This window comes from Neoarius graeffei, chromosome 10 (genome assembly GCF_027579695.1).
Source record: "Neoarius graeffei isolate fNeoGra1 chromosome 10, fNeoGra1.pri, whole genome shotgun sequence".
Taxonomy (NCBI): domain Eukaryota; kingdom Metazoa; phylum Chordata; class Actinopteri; order Siluriformes; family Ariidae; genus Neoarius; species Neoarius graeffei.
Genome location: NC_083578.1, coordinates 53890065 through 53913697, shown reverse-complemented (window position 1 = coordinate 53913697; position 23633 = coordinate 53890065). Strand labels below are relative to the sequence as shown.

The window sequence follows — 23633 nt, the reverse complement described above, 5'->3', positions numbered from 1 at the left end:
AGTTAAAAGCATGTTATTGTCCAAGTCTACTCTGAGGGTTTACAAAATTTTGGTTAATTTTAATATAGCTGAAGATTCCTTAGGCTTGTTTGTAATGTAACTCTGGAAGTTTCTTTGATTCCTTTTAAAGGGTACAAAGACATTTTCTCAGCTGAAAGCCCAAATGCAATCAAAAAAGGGCCTACAGACATGTCACTGAGGAATTCAGTATTCTGTTCTCATACAGGGACTTACTGTTTTTTTTGTCAGGTTGAGCCTGCTATTCCTGATGCACGCTCAGTCATGCAATCAGAGGAACCCGGCCAACCATCACATGTTAAATTCTGGGAAAGTATTAACTTGACTAGATTTAACCCATTTTTTCCAGCAGGAATAAATTTTATATATATATGAGTACTGTGCGAAAGTCTTAGGCACATGTAAAAAATGCTGTAGACAAAATTGGCTTAAAAATAATTAAATGAAATATTTCAACATTAAAAAAAGAAATACTATAAACAGCTGTAAGCCATAATAAATGAAACAAAGTCAATATTTGGCGTGAGACGACACTTTGCTTTAAAAAAAACTAGTCTCAGGTACAGTGAGTGCAGTTTTATAAGGAAATGAGCTGTAGGTTTTACTGAGCATCTTGCAGAACCAGCCACAGTTCTTCTGGACACTTGGACTGTCACAGTTGCTTCTTAATTTTTCAGCAAAACCCAGTAGACTTCATTATGTTTTCTTTTTTAATCTGAAAAATTGGTCTCTTATGTGTTATGCTACTCAGATACAAACAGTTTTTTTTCTGTAACATTTAAAATTTTTTTGTACTGACTCAATAATGTAGAAGTATATATATATATATATATATATATATATATATATATATATATATATATATATATATAAAATTGTTTTTATACACACACACACACATACATATATGTATAAAAAACAGTTATTCCATGAAATTGAGCTGATAGCTGACAAGGCATGTAGCACCGAGTTGTCTATAAGCCATGTGTGACGAAATTGAGTGGAATAACTGTTTTATTCTATCCACACTCACTGGATTTTGTAAAACAGAGCACTATTATTGTTATTTTTTGCAAATTCGATAAATTAAAACCTTTATATAAAACGTGTGACAAAATAATTTTCACTTGGAATGTAAACAAACCGGCACAATGAAAGTAGCAATTTGTGAAAAATGCTATAATAATTCTTGAAAAATAAAAAAAAGATATGTTCTTACCATCAAATACTTTTATTCCATATTTTATTGCTTTTTTGTATTTTGGGGGGTTTGTTTTCAAGTAGAGTTTTTATTTCGTCCTCGACTGGTTCAGCAACACGCTCCACCATTTTGTTTTTCTCATGATGGTATATGAGCTGATAGCTTAGTAGTAGAGTAGCCAATCAGAGCACGCAATTGCTCATATGCAGTGAATGTGGATGGAATATATATACACAGTCAAGCCGGAAAGTCTGCACACCCCTTTCACCTTCTCCACATTTTATTATGTTACAGACTTATTCTACAATAGATTTTCATTTTTTTGTCACAAAATTCTACACAAAATAGCCCCTAATGACAAAGTGAAAGCAGGTGTAAGGTTTTATTCATTTGTAAGGATAAATAATAGATGTAATCTAGTATCAGCAGGTTTTTAGACATTTGTGCTAATTTATTAAAAATCAAAATGCAAAATATCATATGTACACAAGTGTGCAAACCCTTTGATATGACACCCAAAAGTGAGCGGAAGTGCATTTTGTTTCCACTGATACTGCTTGAGATGTTTCTACAACTTAAATGGAGTCCACCTGTGGTAAATTCAATTGATTGGACATGATTGGGGATTGCCAAGACCTGTCTATATAAGGTCCCACAGTTGACAGTACACGTACATGTCAGAGCAAACTCCAAGCCATGGGGTCAAAGCATGGGCGTAAAAATGCGTATGGACGGTATGGACGTGTCCATACCAATATTCAGCTGAGTTTAAAATGTCCATACCATTTTTGAATGGAGAAGCCGCAATGCGGGAAACGCTGAATAAAAACACCAAACGCGGTATCGCTTCCAGCTGATTTTCAGTTGTGAACAGACCTCTCAAAGACGGCTGACTATTGGTGGGGACAGGTAAAAAAGCTTTATGAAGCTTTGATTGGCCCACCTCCCGTTGCCTTGACGTTGCTATGGTTTTTTGTTGTCATTGGCTGTAAGCAGTAGCAAGCGGTAAAATCAGCATCCAGCTCGCTGCTACAACAAAACAGCACACAGGCAGTGATGTCGGGCAATAAAAGAAAACGTAAGGAGGACATAAGACATTATTTTATCCAGTCAACGGTAAGCTATTCAAAACAAAATAGCCTTGTTAGAGAACCTCTTCAGACAGTGACGTTTTCTTCTGCCAAGCGCTCGACTCCAATTGTTTATCTTTTGCCTCAGAAGGCAAAAACACCTTTTGTCATATGATCCTGTAACAGCAAGGAGTTTCTGTTTGCAATCTCTCTCTCTCTCTCTATGTCTGTCTCTCTGTCTGTCTGTCTGTCTGTCTGTCTCTCTCTCTCTCTCTCACTCACACACACACACAAATAAATGCTTGTAGGTAATGCTGAAAGTTTACTTATATTTACTGTAACAGCAAGGAGTTTCTGTTTGCAATCTCTCTCTCTCTCTCTCTCTCTCTCTCTCTCTCACACACACACACACACACACACACACACACACACACACACACACACACACACTAATAAATGCTTGTAGGTAATGCTAAATGTTTACTTATATTTACTTTTTTCTTGCTCATTGTTTGCATGTATATGCATATGTATATATGCATGTGTATATGCGTATGTATGTAACCTCTGCAATAAAATGTGAAAATGTAAAAATGTGAAACAATTGTCACTTAACCCTTTCAACTTAATGAATAAACATTTTTGCAAAATGCACTACAACTACCAAAACTCTTCACACTTCTACCACCCATACCTACATTACTTCCAGATTCTGAAATTGCAGTAACTCAAAAGGAAGCACATGATGTTTCAAATGTGTGAAAATAGTAAAAGTTGTGTGAAAATGAAGCAGCAGCACATAATTTTGATTGATTGTGTTGTTGTATTTTGGGTAGGTCATCCACTACAGCGAAATTCACAGCAACTTCAATGTCCACTTTCTCTGTGTGATAATGTATTGCCCGTATACATGCAGATGTTAGCCTAAGTCTAAGACTAAGTGTACCTGGTGCCAAAAATCAAAATAACACAAAGGAATGGACAACCAATCATTTGTACAGTGTAGGCCACATTTCGTGCGACAACCATGGCGCACTGGGGCGCTTGGCCAAATTATGTCCCCACCAATATCAACACCGTTTTTACGCCCTTGGGTCAAAGGAATTATCTGCAGACTTCAGAAACAGAATTGTGTCAAGGCACAGATCTGGAGAAGGGTACAGAAAAATTGCTGCAGCACAGTGGCCACCATCATTCATAAATGGAAGAAGTTTGGAACCACCAAGAATCTTTCTAGACCTGGCCACCCGGCCAAACTGAGTGATCGGGGAAGACAGGCCTTGGCCAGGGAGGTGAGCAGGAACCCGAGGGTCACTCTGACAGAGCTCCAGTGTATCCTTGTGGAGATGGGAGAACCTTTCAGAAGATCAACCATCCACGCAACACTCCACAAATCAGGCCTTTATGGTAGAGTGGCCAGATGGAAGCCACTCCTGAGTAAAAGGCACATGACCGCCCGCTTGGAGTTTGCCAAAAGGCACCTAGAGGACTCTCAAACCATGAGAAACAAGATTCTCTGGTCTGCTGAAACAAAAATTGAACTTTTTGGCTTGAATACCAAGCGTCATGTCTGGAGGAAGCCAGGCACCGCTCATCACCTGGCTAATGCCATCCCTATAGTGAAGTATAGCGGTGGCAGCATCATGATGTGGGGATGTTTTTCAGCAGGAATGGGGCCACTAGTCTTGATAGAGGGAAAGATGAATGCAGCTAAGTACACTGAGATCCTTGAAGAAAACCTGCTCCAGAGCACTCTGGACCTCAGACTGGGGTGAAGGTTTACCTTCCAACATGACAACGACCTGAAGCACACAGCCAAGAGAACAAAGGAGTGGCTTCAGAGAAAGTCTGTGAATGTCCTTGAGTGGCCCAGCCAGAGCCCAAACCTGAATCCAATTGAACATCTGTGGAAGGAGCTGAAAATGGCTGTGTACCGATGCTCTCCATCCAACCTGACGGAGCTTGCAAGGATATGCCAAGATGAATGGGCAAAAATGTCCAGAAACAAGTGTGCCAAGCTCGTAGCTTCTTTCCCAAGATGCCTTGAAGCTGTAATTACTGCCAAAGGTGCATCAACCAAGTATGAGGCTAAGGGTGTGTACAGATATGTAACCCCTAGGCTAAATAACCTATTTTTGTCAGTAAAATAAAATTGCATATTTTCTAAAAACCTGCTTTCACTTTGTCATTATGGACTATTTTGTATAGAATTTTTGTGACAAAAAATGGACTCAATCTATTGTAGAATAAGTCTGTAACGTTATAAAAAACGTGGAGAAGGTGAAAGGGGTGTGCAGACTTTATGGCTTGACTGTATATAATATACTGTATTTTATATATATATATATATATATATATATATATATATATATATATATATATATATATATATATATATAAATATTTCACACTGTCCTTTGTGAACAGAGGTGCAGTATATATCATATTCGAGTACTGCATCACACTGACTCAACCTGACCAAGTGTATCCAGCTGTACACACAACAGACTAGAGGCTACAGACAAAAGGGTATTTCTATGTTGTTATTACAGCTTGTACTGACAAAGAGACAAGAAAATGTGAAGGTTCAGTTTTTTTCTCTCTAAGGGCAACAAACTATCGATAACAACACATCTAATTCTAAGGTATTGTAGCAGGTAGTGACAAAGTATGAAAGCGTGAACTTTCAGCTGCTTCTCTCTAGGGCCCATTTTATATTGACACTTTTCAATAAATGCTGCACAAAGTGTTGAGCCAAATGCCTTTCAATTGCTAACCACAAAAGCCAACAGATCATAACTGTGTAATCCTCTACTTGGTCACTTTAGAAGCACTGTTCAGGCAGTGTGAGGTCATCTAACCTCTTAATGCCTTTCTCTACTCAATTTCCAAAGTGAAAAGCTCAATCATAGCAGAAAAGGCTTTGGAAATAATAACAGGATAGAATAAAATAGTGTGCAATGACTGATCACTTTCCACAGGGCAAGACCCGCTACTAGTATAACGACTTCATCTACAGAATGACTTGCTACCTGTAGAAATGTAGTGTGATTGTTCAGGAAGAAACCACCACAGCATAGTTAGGTTGATTAGTGGCTCTAAATTGACCATAGGTATGAATGTGAATGGTTGTTTGTCTCTATAAAGCTATAAACAGGGTATACACTTACAATATACACTTGCCAGTCACTATTATGAACACCTGTACACCTGCACATTCATGCAATTTAATCAGCCAATCATGTGGCAGTAGCACAATGCATAAAATCATGCAGATACAGATTAAGAGCTTTGGTTCATATTCACATCAAACATCAGAAAAAGAAAAAAAATGTGACTGACTGTGGCATGGTTGTTGGTGATAAATAAATAGGCTGGTTTGATAAATCAGAAAGTGCCAATTTCCTAGGATTTTCACAAACACAGCAGTCTCTAGAGCTTACACAGAATGGTGCAGGGGGAAAAACATCCAGTGAGCAGACGTTCTGCAGGCCCAAATACCGTGTTGATGAAAGATGTCAGAGGAGAATGGCTAGACTGGTTCAAGCTTACAGTAGGCTACGGTAACTCAACTAACTACTCTTTACAACTGTGGTGAGCAGAAAAGCATTTCAGAATGCACAACACACTGAAATTGAGGCAGAAGGGATACAACAGCAAAAGACCAGTTCCATTGCAGTCAGCCAAGAGCAGGAACCTGAGTCTACAGTGGGCACAGTTTCATCTAATGTGGGCAGTTGAAGATTGGAAAAAGATGGTTCAGGTGATATTTTTCCAATTAATTTATATGTTTGCTTTTCCATCAACAGAATAGAACAAAGAATGGAAGAGAAGATCGCAAGGTGAACTAGAAGTAGATGAGGCTGCATGCAAGGAGAAAAGTATTCCCCTCAGTGCTATATCATTGTCTCTACTTATAGATTTCTCACCTTCCATTTTTTTTCGAACGCACAATTATTTCCACATTCACATTATTTTGAAATAGTCAGAAAAATATAAAAAGTGTTACATTTATACTTAAAGAAAAAGCTGGAAGGTCTCAAATAAACACAATATCAGCTTATACTGTTGGTGCAAGGTTCAGAATAACATACTTTGTGCTTGTGATTTCTCGGCACGTGCCTTCCGACACCCAGCCGCAGTATGGATCCCTGGAGGCGATACAGGATCTGTGAGAAAGGAACACAACTGCTCTAGTCTGCTGTCTTTAACCAGGATTACTGAGCGCAATGACATGCTCTCTAACCTCTTCTCATACTGCTCACATCTCACATCATTTCACACCTACAGAGATAAAATCCTGCTGATATTATTGCTGATAACCTTCTAGTGTGAGCTGAGCTCGACTCACTTTTTGCACTTCCCATGTCGCTCACAGCGTGACAGTGGCACCTTAACCACACAAGATGTGAATGCCACGAAGAGTGAGTGACTCTTGCTGTCGATCTGCATGCTGATGATGCGCTTGTCATCCACCCCGTCAATGCTGCACCTGAAAGAATGCAAAAAGGGTTCAATGCTATTTCATCATACACAGTGGGGAGATCACAATGAAAATCTGTTTCTTTTTATTTGAAACTGGAAATAAAAAGATAATTTGAAAAATTCTAAAACAACAACAAAAAAGCAACGTCTTTACTTTTCAGTATTCAAGATGTACAATTTCAAGGTCACCATTTCAATCTAAGCAAATCTGTGATATTGACCATGTTAAATCTTTTGTATAAAAAGTCAGATCTTCCATCAGTCTTATCCCTTCCACTGTAGCATGTGTTCAGATGATACACTGTTGGAGTTGATCTAACATGGACCATCAGGTTTTACCCAATCTTGTGGGGTCTGTGTTAGAAAAAGGCAAAAAGGAGACATACCAAAATACTAAGAAATTCTAAAACTCATGTAAGTATTTCTAAGATTGTAATTTTCACTCGGGTTATTGCTGATAAAATCTCATCTCATCTCATTATCTCTAGCCGCTTTATCCTTCTACAGGGTCGCAGGCAAGCTGGAGCCTATCCCAGCTGACTATGGGCGAGAGGCGGGGTACACCCTGGACAAGTCGCCAGGTCATCACAGGGCTGACACATAGACACAGACAACCATTCACACTCACGGTCAATTTAGAGTCACCAGTTAACCTAACCTGCATGTCTTTGGGGGAAACCGGAGCACCCGGAGGAAACCCACGCGGACACGGGGAGAACATGCAAACTCTGCACAGAAAGGCCCTCGCCGGCCCCGGGGCTCGAACCCAGGACCTTCTTGCTGTGAGGCGACAGCGCTAACCACTACACCACCGTGCCGCCGCTGATAAAATCATTTGTAACAAAAACAAATGTGTTAAACTAAATGCCAAACAGAAGCATTTTCACTTGTGCTCTTGGACTTTTGTGGCCCTTTTCCACTACCCTTTTTCAGCTCACTTCAGCCCGACACGGCTCGCGTTTCGACTACCTCAGAGCAGCACGACTCAGCTCGCTTCAGCCCTACTCAGCACCCAAAACTCGCACGGTTTTGGAGTAGGGCTGAAGCGAGCCAAACCGAGCCCAGTGGGGCTAGGGGCATGAGGAGACACTCCCCTGTGCACTGATTGGTGAGAAGGAGTGTCCTCACATACCCACACACGCCCCGCGAGCACGCTGGGATCTGTAAACACCGTAAACCCGGAAGAAGAATAATTATGAATTACGAGAATTTCTGAAGCCTTATGCACCTCGCCTCATCTATACGCTCTTGCCAGTATCTGTTGGCGTTGTCGGTGACAACAAGCCACAGCACCAAGACCAGCAACACTAACGACTCCATGTCCTCCATGTTTATTGTTTACTATCCGGGTCGTGAGACTACCGCTTAAAAGGTCACTGATGTCACTGTTTGCACCGCCTAATGACATCACGTGACGTCCACCCACTTTCGCTAACTCCACCCAATGTGTCCACCCACTTCCAGCCAGCACGGTTCAGCGTGGTTGTAGTCGAAATGCAACTCCAACAGCCCCACTCAGCTCAACTCAGCACGGCACGGCTCAGCCCAACTCAGCCGCGTTGGTAGTGGAAAAGCAGCATTGGATCCCACTGTATTTTCAGTTCTTATATTCTGTACCATGCCATAATGTCAATGTGTGTAAACTCTATTCAGCACAACCAAGCAAACTACTTTAGTATGTGTGCTGAAAAAAAATGTACTGAAATAATTATGTATCATTTAGCAATTAGCTGTGAAGAGCATTGTGTGGTTGTTTAGAAAGACACAGAGTCTAAGACTAATCCCCAGATCTCCACATCTAAACATGATATGTAAAAACAACTTTATGACAGCTGGGCTGACTACACAGGTTTCAAGGAGTTTATCTTTCTTATGCAATCTGTAGTGAGGATTTTTACTCTGATCCTTCCCTGTAAAGTTACTTACGCTAACTGCTAAACCTAAGCCATATGGCTCTCAGGCAGAGAATTCATGGTGCCATGCTGTAGGTTGGGGGTTGCATTGCTCGCTCTCCAAAATCCCCACTTAGTCACATGATGCAGATCAGTAGCTCTTTGAAATCTCTCATCACCAGTGACTAGCTCTAGTTTTCATCAGAAAATTTGCTTTGGCCTCTGTTTCTCTGTTTATTCCACAGCAGCATGGTCCAAACCTCTATCACATTTTAGAAAGGGAGGGGATCTCAGCTAGGCTTTGAGGCATTCATCCAATTCCCCCTTTTTAAACCGCTCTGAAATCTTTAATCATTTGCCATACGTTCAGCAGGGCTTTGCGGCAATGGCCCAGCTGCAAAAGTTCCACTCTGCTCCCTTTAATTTTGCTCACCGCATTCAAGAAGCTGTAACCTGATAGATCAGTTTTAAATTATCTGCCGGGTGGTGGTAAGTTTCTAATGGAATACATACTTCTCTGGGTTATAGATGCTCAGCTCCTCCAGGAAGAGGCTGTCGTTCAGAAAGCCACTGCTTATTTTAGCCAGGAACTTAAGGATGATGCCCCTCTCAGAGCCCAGGAAAACAATGGTATAGTTACGATAAGGCCCGGCGGCATTATCCACTGCAATGCGAGTGAGCCGATATCTGGAAGAGTGAAAAAAAAGAGAGAAAAATGTGTGACGCAGCAGAGTTGAGATAATGAAATCGCCCTGCGATTCTCTGACTTAATAACGTTCAGCTCTGTTCTTGCTATAGAAATGAGACGGTTGTCTGGTGTCTGCTATTCCAATTACTGTGCTGATCTCCATGTTAATCAAATGCATGTATGATATTCAAATCAGTATGCAAATACAATTTCAATGTAATTCAGGCTGGTGAGATGAAAATGTTAAGAAAATAAATTATCATCTAATTTTCTGTCATGTTTTCAAATATAGAGTCCTATAGGGTTGGGGAGGGAAATGGGTAGAGGTTACAGGATTGAGTTTTTAAAAGCGCAGCATTATTTATTCATGTCCGGAAACTGTTTTGTCCTGGTCAGGTGTCCTGGTCAAAGTGTTTCCAGAGCCTATCCCAGCAGCACTCGGAATAAACTGGGAATACACCCCAAATGGGATGCCAGTCCACTGCATGACACCATGCACACACATTCATACATTCGTTTACACCTCGGGCCAAGTTCAATTCACTGATCAACATCCTGAAATGTTTCTGGGAGGAAAGTGGAGACCCAGAAGTAAGCCCATGCGAACACGGCGAGAACATATCCAAACTCTGTGCAGACAGTAACCTGAGCTCAGGACTGAACTGCCCTAGTGCAGCATTACTTAAACAAATTTATACAGTCCTTAAAGCTCAGTGTTAATGTAAAAGTTTGCAAATATGAGACTCCTTAACTATTCTAAATAAACCTGATTGGTCATTAACTCAGCGTTAAATTGTGATTCCTGACCTGACAGAATCCTGTCTAGCATGAGCATCCATTTTACTGTTTGAAAATAACCTCAACTCTTCTAATTTGATGAAAAAAGAAACATGAATTTAAATGTTTTCCCTACAGGCTAGAGAAGAGATAGAATCTTATTCTGGATTAAGTTTCTAGCTCACTTCCTGCAGGTGAAGCAGCTATTCCAACCCCCTGCTCTAGATACTAAATTAATGTATTTGAGTCTGAATTTTACCTAGCCATCATTCTGCATTGCAAATACCTAGGTCCATTGGTTAACTGAGAAACAATCACCATGCTGAATAGAAACCATTAATTCACACATATCATTAGGGAAAAACCATTATGGAATGGGATTTCATGTGACAGGACTGGAATTCGTCTAGATCCTTTCTCATAAGCCTTCCTTACCTGCTCTTGGCTATGAGGTCCTGCGTGTGCTATTAAAGATACATGTGTGCTAGAAAACAACCACTAGGCCTCATCAGCACATGGAGGCTGATCTGATGTGAGTGCTCACCGAACCATCGTCTTGAGAAACCAGGGCCGGTTGGCAATGGAGGGTACGGCCTCATCCATCAATGGGTGCATCTTGATGAAGTTTAGTGTGTCGTCTGGAAACTCGTTGGACACTTTGTACTTCTCTGCTGATGGTGTTCCAGCACAGCAGCCTGGTCTAAAAACAATGAAAGAAAGAAAAATTCATAGATCAGTAAACAAAGCAAGTGCTAAAGTTTAAAGGTCTAATAAAGCCCTTCACTCTGATTGAATATTTACAGCATATTGTAAACTGTTAGACTCATTGTTCTAAGTGCAGCTTTGAATACACTAAAAGCACATGAAAAGGGAAAAAAAAATCGGGCAACATCCTTTCACCATGTAACGATAAAATAAGAATGGCATAAAAGAAGAGTAAGTGCTTTTGCACTCATTAACACCTGACCTTGTTTCCCACAAACACATCATTTGATGCTAATCAGCACCAGCAATACTCCTGTTGCGCTTGACACAGTGACACACCATATGGATGCTTGAAGAAGCTTTCAGTTGTCTTCTCCAGATCTTTTCTTCTTATAAAATGCTATTTCAGGGGAAATGCAGCTCATTCTTGGTGTGATAATTAGAGGGACAGAGGACAAAGATTGACCAGGCTGGCTGATACTTTTGGAAAATTAGTCAGCCATCTGGAAAATGAGCTCATGCCTCATTTGCTGATATGCACTTCTCTTTTTTCTTTGACTTTTTTCTCATGGCATGGCAACAATGTTATTCAAAGAGAATTGCCCAGTATGGCCATGATTTATTTATAAGACCTACATAATATCTCCCTAAGTCAATTGTAAATATTCATGACTGCAGTTGGCACCATATCACAGGATCCCAAACATCATCTCTGATGAAAGAGCACAATGGCATTGTTGTTCAGTGCACCGTTGTCTATTTGCTGAAAGTGAGGGGCTTCCCATATACTTTTGGGAAGTTTGAGAGAGGAAAACAAAACCACTGGTGAATACCTGGGCTTGGGAACTTTCTCGTCAGGTACGGGTGTCCAGGTCGACTCAGGTGACTTCTGCTCTTTGAAACGGCCAGTGAAAGCTGTGGCGATGTCCGCCATGTCGTAGGCGCACACAGCCGAGCCTGGAATGCTACAGAGGAGCCAAGAGACATGCAGTAATTCGCCTGCGGATACCCGCTACTGTGTACATAACAAAACTCTGAATCATTCCTCCTCGTTTGTCTCTTCAACTAGGCAGCTTCAGTGGAATAAAAAGCACACAAGGACAGAATTGTGATAATTACAGAGATGGGATTCTGTTAACCTCTGTGGCCAAAACTGTAAATCTGGGCAATAAATTCAAAATATGAACCGGCACATTGTCGAAGCAGTTGCCCAGAAACAATGACTAATGCGTCCCCTCTGTATGGCTGGAACTTCCAGTCAATAGCAGCTCATTCTCCATGCTTGGATTAACTTTGAATATGGCCCTTACTGAAACCCTTATTGAAATTTTGTAGTTGTTTGGCCCATTACGCAAGCTCAATTGCCCTGCCACAAACCACCACAACATGGGAATTGTCAAATACTATGAACACTACACCAGCTCTGTGATTCTAATTTAGATAAAAAAATTAGCTGCCAAGTCTATTTTCTATTCATTCTATTTGACGCATCACACTTTCACAGTGAATTAGATTTACCTCTGAATAAAAACTCACATACCTGTTAAATGGTGTGGAGAAAGTGGCCATGACAACATCACGGCCATTGATGTGGATGACGTCAGTGACGGCCTGCAGGATGTTGAAGTAGAAGTGCGAATCTCCTGGAATGGAGCAGTTGAGGCGAGCTTTCAGGAAAGATGTCCACTGTTTCTCCAGGACACGCTGTGAGCCACCACGGTCATTTTTACACACACGCGCCACTCGTGGGAAGACCACCTGGCAAAAAGATGGTCATATACACTGATGAAGACTGACAGAAGTGTTTGAATGATCGAAACACACATCCAGTTATTTTTAAGCACAAAACTAATTAACGAATTGGGGAAATCAAAAGCTTATAGTGTTTTTTTAAGATAGCTCATATTTATAATACAATAATATTTAAGTGTTGTTACTGAACTTCTAGTACCTAGTAGCTCTGAAAATCCAAATATATAAAAATATACTGCCATATTATTTTGTCATATACATTCGCTGGCCACTTTATTTGGAACATCCATCCACCTGCTGTTTTATGCAGTTATCTCATCAGCCAATCCCTTGACAGCAGCATAATGCATAAAATCATGCAGCTACAAATCAAGAGCTTCAGTTAATGTTCACTTCAAACATGAGAATGGGAAAAATTGGGATCTCTGTAACTTTCACTGTGGCATGGGTGTCGGTGCCAGATGAACTGGTTTGAGTATTTCAGAAACTGCTGATCTCCTGGGGTTTTTGCACACAACAGTCTCTAGAGTTTGCACAGAATGGTGCAAAAAACAAAAAAACATTGCACGAGTGTGGGTGGAAACGCTTTGTTGATAAGAGAGGTCAGAGGAAAATGGCCAGATTGGATTGAGCTGCCAGGAAGGATATAGCAACTCTTTACAACTATGGTGAGCAGAAAAGCGTCTCAGCATGTAACAGTAGAAATTCCACTCCTGCCAGCCAAGAACAGGAATCTTAGTGTCAAGAACAAATTCCTATTAAAGTGGCCAGTGAATGTATATTGCCATAAAATAATAAAGATTGAGTTCAGTTTTTTTAGTGATCTTGTGCCTGGGAGCACCACATTCCATTTTAAATCTTTATAATGTTTGATATATCAATACTATTCCAATAATAATGTTTAATACATTTTTATTACTACACCCATCGCAAAATGTCTTCATCTACCACTTGTAAAGGTTCTCTTGTTAGACCCTCTAGGAATTATGTTATGCCAAAAACTGTCCAACCAAGGGCTTCGCATTTCAAGTTTTAAACTTGATCTCAAGTGCTTTATTGTATACAGAAATATTCAGTGAATGAACATGAAATTATTCATAAATATAATTTTAGCACCTGCCAGTGATTTCAAGGCTGGCAGCAACAGGCTCTGCACTACCGGAGTGGGTAAGTGTAATTACAGTACTCTTTCAAATGCATTCATACTGTAAATGCAGACAGCTTCATTCACAGATGGTGCTCACACTACAATTTACCATCAGCCACAGAGTACTGTGCATGCAAACAGCACCATGTAAAATGTCATGAACAAAGGATTACAAAAGCAGGGTCAAATATGATTACTTAAATGAATCCATTTTAATTTCTGAGTTCTTGACTTCGGGTTCAACATGCAACAGGTGCTTTGGCAGAAATATTAAACTATTTTAAGACTTCAAACAATGCCTGTGGTGCTCTTGTTTATTTTTAGGCCCTCCATCCTGAGTGTGTGTTCCTATTTTGAAAATGTCTGACCCTTCCTGAAAACCCTCTCCAGTATCCGTGACCCACCCCGCTTCCTGTTTGCTTCCTAAGACCTTTGATTTTTTTGCCTGTGGTGCTCAAGGAGGAAAGGCTGCACATTACGAGTTTTTTTCAGTCAAAAGCCATGTCATGAATGGAGTGCTCACCTTTCCCATGGTGTTGTATTCCATAGCAATTTCTCGAAAGAAAAAGTAAATGAAGTCCCTATAATCCACTGCCTGAACAAAGTAGGGCTCTGAAAAACAAGACACACACACACACACACACACACACACACACACACACACACACACACACACACACACACTTTGTCAAGGCATTTCCTTACATTCAACCAATGCTTACTAAACAGAGACACTAAAGCTAAAGTAGTGCAAGGTCATGTTTACCTCAGAAAGGCAGAAAATTGAAAGGAAATGTTGTTTAATTTGGCCTAGTTCTCAGTAACATTTAGAGATATGCTCTCTTCTGTATGAAAATGTAATCCCATACAGTTTTTCTGTTTACTTACCTTTCAGCCATTTTGAATCATGTTTTACTGTGCGCAGTGTTGGGCTGTCTCCCAGGCTACGATAAATAACGGCATCGATGGCCAGAAAATCAGTGACCGTAGCAGAGTACAACTTTCCATCTACAAAACAAACATCATGCAAAGCTTAAAAACACATATGAAAAGGTTCCAGTCTGCAAAAAAATGTGCTACAAAAGCATGTATAGAGAACAGCCCAGAGAAGCCCAAAACAAAAAGCACCATCACCAGATATGAGGCTTGCAATATAAGTAAAGGTTAATGACTCATAGTTAAATGTTTGCTCTTCATTGGCAAAACAAATAAAATATGATGGCAATAATATAATTAGTGTAACTATGACAATCACATGAATCACTTTAGCAGACCTAAATTTGGACAGCTTTTTCAAGCCACTAATGAAGAGATGAATCATCTGGGTTTTCCATACTGGGAGTTATTTTTAATCCCCATATTTCAGGGAAGACTCTGCATTTTTTTCTAGTACCACAATAGTTTCATGTGTTTCCAAATTGACCACAGACAAAATCTTGCCAAGCAACATGCTCTTCCCAGAAACAGAGAGCAACTGTCGCAGAATGACTGCCACCAGCTCAGCCTGCCTCGGAGTTCCCTGTATTCCTTACATGCCTTTTATAGGCCATCTAATGATGACGATCTGCAATACTATTTAAAAGCAGGGGCATGTCTTGTCGCTATTACTGAGTGTCAACAGTCTAGAAATAAAATGATCCAAGTAAATATTAGATAATGAGCAAATTAAGCAAGTGTTTTAGGAGTGTTGGTGTAAAAACAGTTCATTAGGTGCCTCACCAGCAAACAGGGCCATGTTGGCATGCTTGGCATCATACGGGCACCGAGCCATTCCACTAATCTCCTCCCCAAGTGCATCCAGTGTGTCCGTCTAGAGAAAGGAAGCCAAAGGTCAGAGGTCAACTACACTCAAGGGAGCAGCAAGGGAGCCCCTACACTCTGGACAACAATGCTGTTCTGTTCAGTTCCAAAAGCTCTACTGCAAACAAAATAAACGTAAGCATGTGAGGCAAAAAATTAAGTGTGACCAAAAAAATCTGTGTTAAATAGCATCTAGAGATATGATTCTAAGTATATGCAGTGATACCCTCTCCAGGAGTTATTTTTAACATTTATTGCGCTTGACAATGGCTGAAGCTTGCCAAAATGTTTAACTGCTTACACCACACTTTTTGGCTTCCAAACAGGTCATTTTGTATTCTATTTTTTCTTGGCGGAAAGAGCTATTATCTACTGAATGAAAAAGGTCATGCTGAAGTCATGGCACATTTAGAATTTCTGCTGGACGATATAAAATATCAGAATCCAACACCAGAAGCTTCACTAACATTTCCTACAAAATACGTTGAACCAAAGAACAACACCACTGGAATTAGTAATAGTAGATAGAAAATCTCATGACTTAAAAACTATCCTTGTATTTGCGAGTGTATCAGTGTAAGGGCCTTTCTGTGTTTTTTCTCTGCTTTTCAATGAGAGGAAAAGACTCCTAAGAGTAGTATTATATATGAGGTCAACCCCTATCTTATAGACCAGGCAAATCATAAAAAGGTCTTGACAGATTTGTACCTCTACTCTGGCATCTTGTAGAGTTTCTTTTAAGAATGGCTTTGATGGATATATGCCAGGAATCTGAGCACAGCCATGGACAATTCAGTAGTCAACAGTAGGAGGTGTATCACATTACACCCAAAAGACCCATCATTCTCATATGGACTTATGGTTGCCGTAATGCACTAGGCAGGGCCCCTCTTTGAAATGGTTATGGGAAGTTTTTTTTGTAAGCTATTAGTAATTACATGGTGAGGGTCATCACCTCACTGCCCCTTATTTTCCCTTACTTCCATCCAGCAACAGGTGACATAATCGACACCATTTGTTTTATCAGGAAGCTGAGGGAGGTATTAATACACACTTAATAAACACCACTCGCTTCGAGCCCAAGATATATGTCTGAGCGATCCCACGGCACACAAGTGTTGAGTGGGCTACAGATGGGTCCTTGGGAGTGAGAGGCATGTGTGTGAGCGCACAGAGCAAAGCTGTCATTCTGTCAGTTGAAAATTTGTACAGTACACACACCCCTCTTCGACTCTCTCTCTCTCTCTCTCTCTCTCTCTCTCTCAGAGGTGCTGATTAATGTGGGCTGAGTTTGGACCTGAAACAGAGGCTCCATTTTCAGAGTCATCACACTGTGAGGATAGAAAGGTGAAAGAGTGGCCAAAGTGGGCACACACATGCACCATCTCACTCTGCTGTCACACAACCCAGCAAGGGTCAAATATCCCTGGGGGTGGGAAATCTGTGAGCAGATACTGCACTTCTTGGCAAAAGGAATTCAGTCTCTTTTTAAAAGGCTGGTACTTTTTCTAATGCCAGTTATTAATTACACAAACTTTGCACCATTCCCATTGGAAAACAGGAAATCGATGCGAAATAATTTAAAACGTCAATTATTACGATACATTAAGAGAAACGCCTCAAAGTGTATTTTCTTTGATAAACTATTTGAAATGATTTGCTTCATGCTCAGCTAAAATAAATGTGAAAAACAAAGGAAACAAGGTACAAAGGGTAAACTGTACAGACACAGGCTCAGAGCCTAGTGAAAGGAGGTGCACTCTATGAACAGTTTGTGGACATCTGACCATCACACGCATATGTGGGTTTTCCCCAAACTGTTGCCACAAATTGCCTAGAATATCTTTGCATGCTGTAGCATTACAATTTCCCTTCACTGGAAATAAGATGCCCAAACTACCATGAAGACATGGTTTGCCAAGATTGGTGTGACAAAAATTTAAGTGGCTTGCACAGAACCTTGACTTCAACCCCACTGAAAACCTTTGGGATTAACTGAAACGCCAACTGAGCACCAGGCCTCCTCACCTGACATCAGTGCCTGACCTCACTAATGCTCTTGTGGCCAAATGAGCACTAATCCCCAAACTCCAAAAACTAGTGGAAAGCCTTGCCAGAAGAGTGAAGGTTATAAAGCAGCAAAGGGGAATTAAGTCTGAAATGGAATGTTGAAAAGGCATATATGGTTGGGATGGTCAGGTGTCCACAAACTTTTGGCCATGTAGTGTATTATGTCAGTTAACTACAATTAATTGTTATCAGTAACTAATGCATCAGAAATCAGGTAGAAAAAAACACCCAAATAAACCCTCTTTTGAAAAATGTGCAGGCTTCTTTCTACACTGGGGATATTTCTCTAGTTGGTGTGCCCTTTTAATGACATTTGAAACTTTGGATTAACATGAACATGCTTGCATCTGACTGCTTGCTGCATTTACATAGGACTAAAGCAAACCATCCATGCACAGCTGGTTACCCCTGCTTTTTTATCAACACTGTGGGCCCACACCTGCAAATTACTCATGCAGGAATAATCCATCACTCCTCATAGCTCCTTGGCTTTCCTGCAACAGTTTGTCATCCCTTATGGAGCGGCCTGCATGCCAAACCTGCAGCATATCCAGTTGTGTGAAGAGAGGCCATAGGGAAGATAGTAATACCTTGTAGGTTCGACAAGAAGGGTTGAATGCATTGGTCCCACACACAAACAAGGTGTCATCATTTTGCTGGAGAAGGACCTTGATGAAATTGTGGCATTCGTCCTGCAAATGAGAACAGGAGTATAAAGTTCAAGCATGACCTTATAAAATGATGAGTCTACATGTTTTCTCTGTTGCTAAAAAGTAAACTGTGCTCATCTTTCCACCTTATCACCTCTTATTTCAGTCCATTATGTTACCAATTATGCCATTTTCAAATACATAATGTTGTCTCATATTACAAAATTACATCAGTCTGGTCCTAAAAGCCTTTATTAGATTTCAAAATATTACATTATCTAGATGAGCAAAAAAGACTGTGTGATAAAATATAAAGAAATAGTCCACATACCTTGTGCTTTCCTTTCATTCTACAGGTATCCACATCAGGTTGCCTGGACTTCCATGTCAGTTTCTGTGGAGAGAAAATCGATGGTGAATCAGTGCTGATCTGCTTAGGCTTTACACTGAAGACAGGCTTGTGCAATGAATACAACACATTATACTAGATTATGTCTGTCTCTTATTACCCTTGAGGTCAAATCAACAGTCATTCTAACATACGATGTAAGCTCTAAGCCACATTTACAAACTGCTAATTGATTAAATCACTGATGCTAAATTGCACCCTTTCATTAATCAATCTCTTGCACCCTCTCAGACCCTGGATCAATCTTGTTGCTTTAGTATTCTGCTGCACAGCTCAGAGCAATGGCATAATCGGGAGCAGTAGCATGTACACATAAATCTTCATCCTTCCGGGTCCCTCTTTTTAGGATAGATGACGCATAGCAACAACTCTTGATAGGATAATGTGCTTAGCAGCATCACAGTGCTGGAGTGTCTCCGGCTTGGGTTTCAGTGCTGCCAGGTAATTACGATAGAGTACAGGATCATATCCCAGTAGATAGACTGACACCAAGTGCTTACCTTGTTGAAAAAGATCTCCTCCGTGTTGGCTGTTTCGATGTCCACTGTATATATGTGATCCCTGGAAAGATGACAAAAAAAAAAATTCATTTGGATGTGGAATTAGAGATCGTCCTTGGCTGTCAATGTCCAGTGTGTGTTCTATTTAAAAATGAACACCACTTCAGGGAATAAGCACAAGCAACAAAGGTTTTGAAGTGCTACAGCACCCACAAAGCAGCCTTTGTTCTGGTGGAAGGTTGTTCTTTGGGAGCGTGCCAAGTCATTCTGCACTGTTCAGGTCAATTAAGTTCAGTATTCAACCACAAGAAATCAATACCAACACTCATTAAAATACGAGACAGAAGTTATGTGTTTCGACTGGTTATATCAAAATCTTCACTGGCATGTGGTGCTGATAAACTCAGGATAAATAACCCATGCAAAAACCTCCACAGTTTATCTACTTTACAAAATTTGGAGTATATAGTGTTCATTTTGGACAGGTGGAATTGTGGGACTGGCTGCATTGTAAACTGTTTAATTTGTTTGAGACTACTTGTAAATGTGTGTTTAATCAGAGTGCCTTGTCAACATCCGCTGAGCTCAGTTTAATTATATCTAACAACCTGCACAGTGGCTTGCGTTCTCATTATACAAATTTAATAAAGTCTAGAAGAGAAGCCATTTCTGAAATGAATCCACTTATACAAGTTTCCTGGGGCTTGGCAATCTCCAGCTGGATAAAGTTCTTTCCAATTATGTTATTCAAAGTCTCCGTCAGAAGCTGGTAATTAATCATACATGTGTCGAATTTCAAATAGTTCACAGTCTCAGTCTCTATTGAATGGCGTAGCAGCTTTTGTTGGAAAAAAGGTGCATATTTTCATTCTTAGTTGCCTTGGATAAATGGCGCGTCCTGTATGATTGTGAGCCAAGAAATAATCTAGTTTTAAACAGCTTCATTACACGGCGCTCAAAATGATTAGGGTTGGTGAAGCAAATACGGCTACGATGGTCAGTGTTTTCTCTGCAGCTCCTAATATTTGCTTATTCTCTGTGCACCACTGAGTGCATACACAAGTCTAAAGCTAATGAAGAATAATTATTCCTGTACTTACAAACAAACTACAAACTCCCAATATCTCTCCTGGCTTCAAAGTAGCACATAGTAGGGCTATACTTCTTAGCTGAAATGCAGGCCAAGATCACTGACACACTTCTAGATTACAGAAAGCTAAACCCCAGGTGATCCTATACCATTACTTCTGAGGAGTAATTGAGCTCCACTCCTAATGCATTTCAATTAGCATGGGTAAGGTGTCATGTCACTTGACTGTCTCACAGTCCGTTAATGAAACTCTGTTCTACCGAATAATTACAACTGCAGAACATCATTAACTGAGTGAAACGCATGTTGTACCATCGTAAAGTTCAACATGAAAATCTACACAGTGGGCCATTAAATATTATTGGCCAAATATTTTGTACTCTTGTATTACAATGCATGATGAATAGCAAGTGCAGTACACGTGCTCCTGGGTGTGAACAGCTCATACCTGCAATAACAACATGCCGTTTCAAAAATGACAGATAAAATTTTTTTTTTAAATTAAAGACTCCTAGTTTCCTACTTAGAACCTGCTCAGAATGGGGTGGTCCTCTACTGTAGGGTTTGACGTAGAACATTTAAGAGTTCCTCCAAATTAGCCAAACCCTTAAGGGAGCTAAATGGAACACTTTTCTCAAACCGTAACATGGTTTGACCCTGGCCTGCTTTTGAAACCCAATCTTTCTGCATTCTTCGACATTTAACCAGCACCTTCTCTGTTTAATTATTTCAGTCACAAAATAATAGATAAGTCAGTGATCAGTGATGTGTTAGGCCTACATCCTGCCAAAAGAATACTGCAGCGAGCGGTCACTGTGCAAACATGACCGGTTCAAAATCAAGCTGCACCTGTGGACACATCACTGACTCCACAATGGCTACCTGCTGGATGAAGCTCCCCAGGCTTCCTATTATGATACCCTCAGAGCTTTTGAACAGTTTGGCTCTTCATCCAGCTGCAGAAGATGTGAGTGTAACAAACGCTGAGTTCCTTTCATGCTGCGTGAGAGCTAGGCTAACCAAGCAAACAAAGACCTCTGGAGCTCACCACAAGCAAACAAACAAAATCCAACATTTGGCTTCATGAGTCGGATGGCTTTTTTTATTTGAAGCGCCAGAGGTGTCACAAAACTTTGATATGCCACAAGTTGAACCGTTTGCTGAAAGATCTGATATTGGGGTGTGTTGTCCTTAGGCAGAGAGGGGGGAGAGGACTTGGCCGCCCATCAGGAGAACAGAGAGGCTTTGTGCTGAGGAATGTCGTTTTCATAACACCCCAGATTTTTTTTTCAGGGGTGACTGAGGGCCACTGTGGTCCATCTGGTGGCCTTTTGTAAAACAATCTCACTCCCTGACAGCAGGGATGGGGGCCTTCGTTAGTATGCACCCCACACCTAGTAACATACCCCCAGTTACCACCTACCCCCTTCATAACTGCATCGTAGATGGCTGGGGCGACATTGTATATTGTCTGGGTCGACCTTGTATACGACATACACAAATGCACAACACCACCAGGAATTAGGTTGGTTCCGCTGTGCATGTCTATATGGCTGAAGGGGTGGGGGGTGGAATGTCTGAGACCAGCTGAAAAAGCACACAGGAGAGCACAATCTTCATCATTAGCGAATCGTTAAAGGGATTTGAAAACACTGCATGAATCCAAGACTCCTGGACCTCATTTGGTGCCCTATTTTGAAAGGGATGAACCTGAATACCTCATGGACCACTAGACCATTTCCCTAACATGTCAAAAGGGCTCCCAAAAGAATGATGAGAACAGTTGCCTGAGCAAACAGCAGACAGGGAAAAGGGAGTGTGAATAATGAATCTGTGCAAACTTCTCAGTAGTATTAAGGGTTACAAAATTGCTGTTTCTCCCTAGATTCCTTCTAGATTGAGAAAAATGCTTCTGCCAGCCAATTCTGCTAATCAATTAAGTCAATTATGAAGAAGTTCAGGTTAATTTAGCACTTAGCACTAATTTAACAATTTGACCACCTCCTCTGTTCAAGCTGTCCTGGAAAAACATCATAATGGTACACAGGTCATAGTGTACGTCAGGTTTACCACAGTACTTGTGATTATAGTGAACATTTCAGTGTTTATTTTTATTTTCAGCTCTCAGAACACAGATTAGAGGTGGGTTTCCCAAAAGCCTCTTAACGCTAAGAGCGTCTTAACTCAGAGAGAGAGAGAGAGAGAGAGAGAGAGCGATCATTGTGCTCCTCGCTCTACCATTTAACGATGATGTTTGTGCTGCAATGTTTTTTGGAAACTCAGGCCAGACTGGTTAAGCTGGTGCACCATCTGTGTCTGCTGGAAAGTTATTTTCCAGCTTTCTTATTACTTGACTAATTTGATCAAGAAAATGGTTATTTTCTATAAAATTAACCTTTCTACCAGCACGTACGTGCTAACAAAGATGATCTACAAGCTTGACCAGCTTGGAGCTGGTCAGATTCAGCTGGATTTTTCAGCAGGGGATCATTTACCCCTAAGTAAAAAAAGGAAAATAAGAAAGAAAAATGCATGATTTGCATCCAAATCGAACATTGCTAATTCCTACCTGGCTTATGTTTTTAATTACACAATAGTTTGTCTGATGTTAACTAACTTGCTAGTTGTGCCAACCAATCACAGTTTCACACTTCAATGCCCAATCACAGCTCATGGCCATTCTGCACAGTTATCTGTAATTTCATCAGAAAATCATGATGTCTCTTGAATATGCAAGTGGCACTCTGGGATGGCTACAGTGACACACATAATTATTAATCACCAAAGGGGGCCTTACATTAAAAAAGTATGACAACCGCTGCCGGCGGCATGGTGGTGTAGTGGTTAGCACTGTCGCCTCACAGCAAGAAGGCCCTGGGTTTGAGCCCAGCAGCCGGCGAGAGCCTTTCTGTGCGGAGTTTGCATGTTCTCCCGTGTCTGCGTGGGTTTCCTCCGGGTGCTCCGGTTTCCCCCACAGTCCAAAGACATGCAGGTTAGGTTAACTGGTGACTCTAAATTGACCGTAGGTGTGAGTGTGAATGGTTGTCTGTGTCTATGTGTCGGCCCTGTGATGACCTGGCGACTTGTCCAGGGTGTACCCCGCCTTTCGCCCGTAGTCAGCTGGGATAGGCTCCAGCTTGCCTGTGACCCTGTCGAACAGGATAAGCGGCTAGAGATAATGGATGGATGGATGGATGGATGGATGGATGGATGGATGGACAACCGCTGCCTTATGGTTTTGCAGGCCAGTGATCATACAGAGCTATCCACCACAACAAATTGACTCATACACTGCTTTTAGAAAGACAACCTCCAGCTCAGATGATTCAGGGCTGTTGCTAAACCCAAATGTAATCATTTAAATGTTTCTAATAAATAA

At 40.8% G+C, this 23633-nt stretch overlaps 1 protein-coding gene across 3 annotated transcripts in view; it reads right to left on the bottom strand.

Moving 5' to 3' along the window:
- The window catches only part of sema6a (sema domain, transmembrane domain (TM), and cytoplasmic domain, (semaphorin) 6A), a 94289-nt gene that overhangs the window by 30461 nt on the left and 40195 nt on the right, over positions 1-23633 (bottom strand). For all 3 annotated transcript variants that reach the window (XR_009655519.1, XM_060931889.1, XM_060931891.1), the window contains exons 4-15: positions 19165-19225; positions 18587-18649; positions 18196-18297; positions 15455-15545; positions 14624-14743; positions 14259-14347; positions 12377-12594; positions 11670-11801; positions 10676-10831; positions 9180-9353; positions 6641-6781; positions 6384-6458 (exon numbers count right to left, since the gene is read on the bottom strand). Coding sequence is in view for 2 of the 3 variants with exons in the window: in XM_060931889.1 (XP_060787872.1) it covers positions 6384-6458; positions 6641-6781; positions 9180-9353; positions 10676-10831; positions 11670-11801; positions 12377-12594; positions 14259-14347; positions 14624-14743; positions 15455-15545; positions 18196-18297; positions 18587-18649; positions 19165-19225 (1422 nt within the window). In the remaining variant the exon portion in view is untranslated. The remainder of the gene's footprint in view (positions 1-6383; positions 6459-6640; positions 6782-9179; positions 9354-10675; positions 10832-11669; positions 11802-12376; positions 12595-14258; positions 14348-14623; positions 14744-15454; positions 15546-18195; positions 18298-18586; positions 18650-19164; positions 19226-23633) is intronic.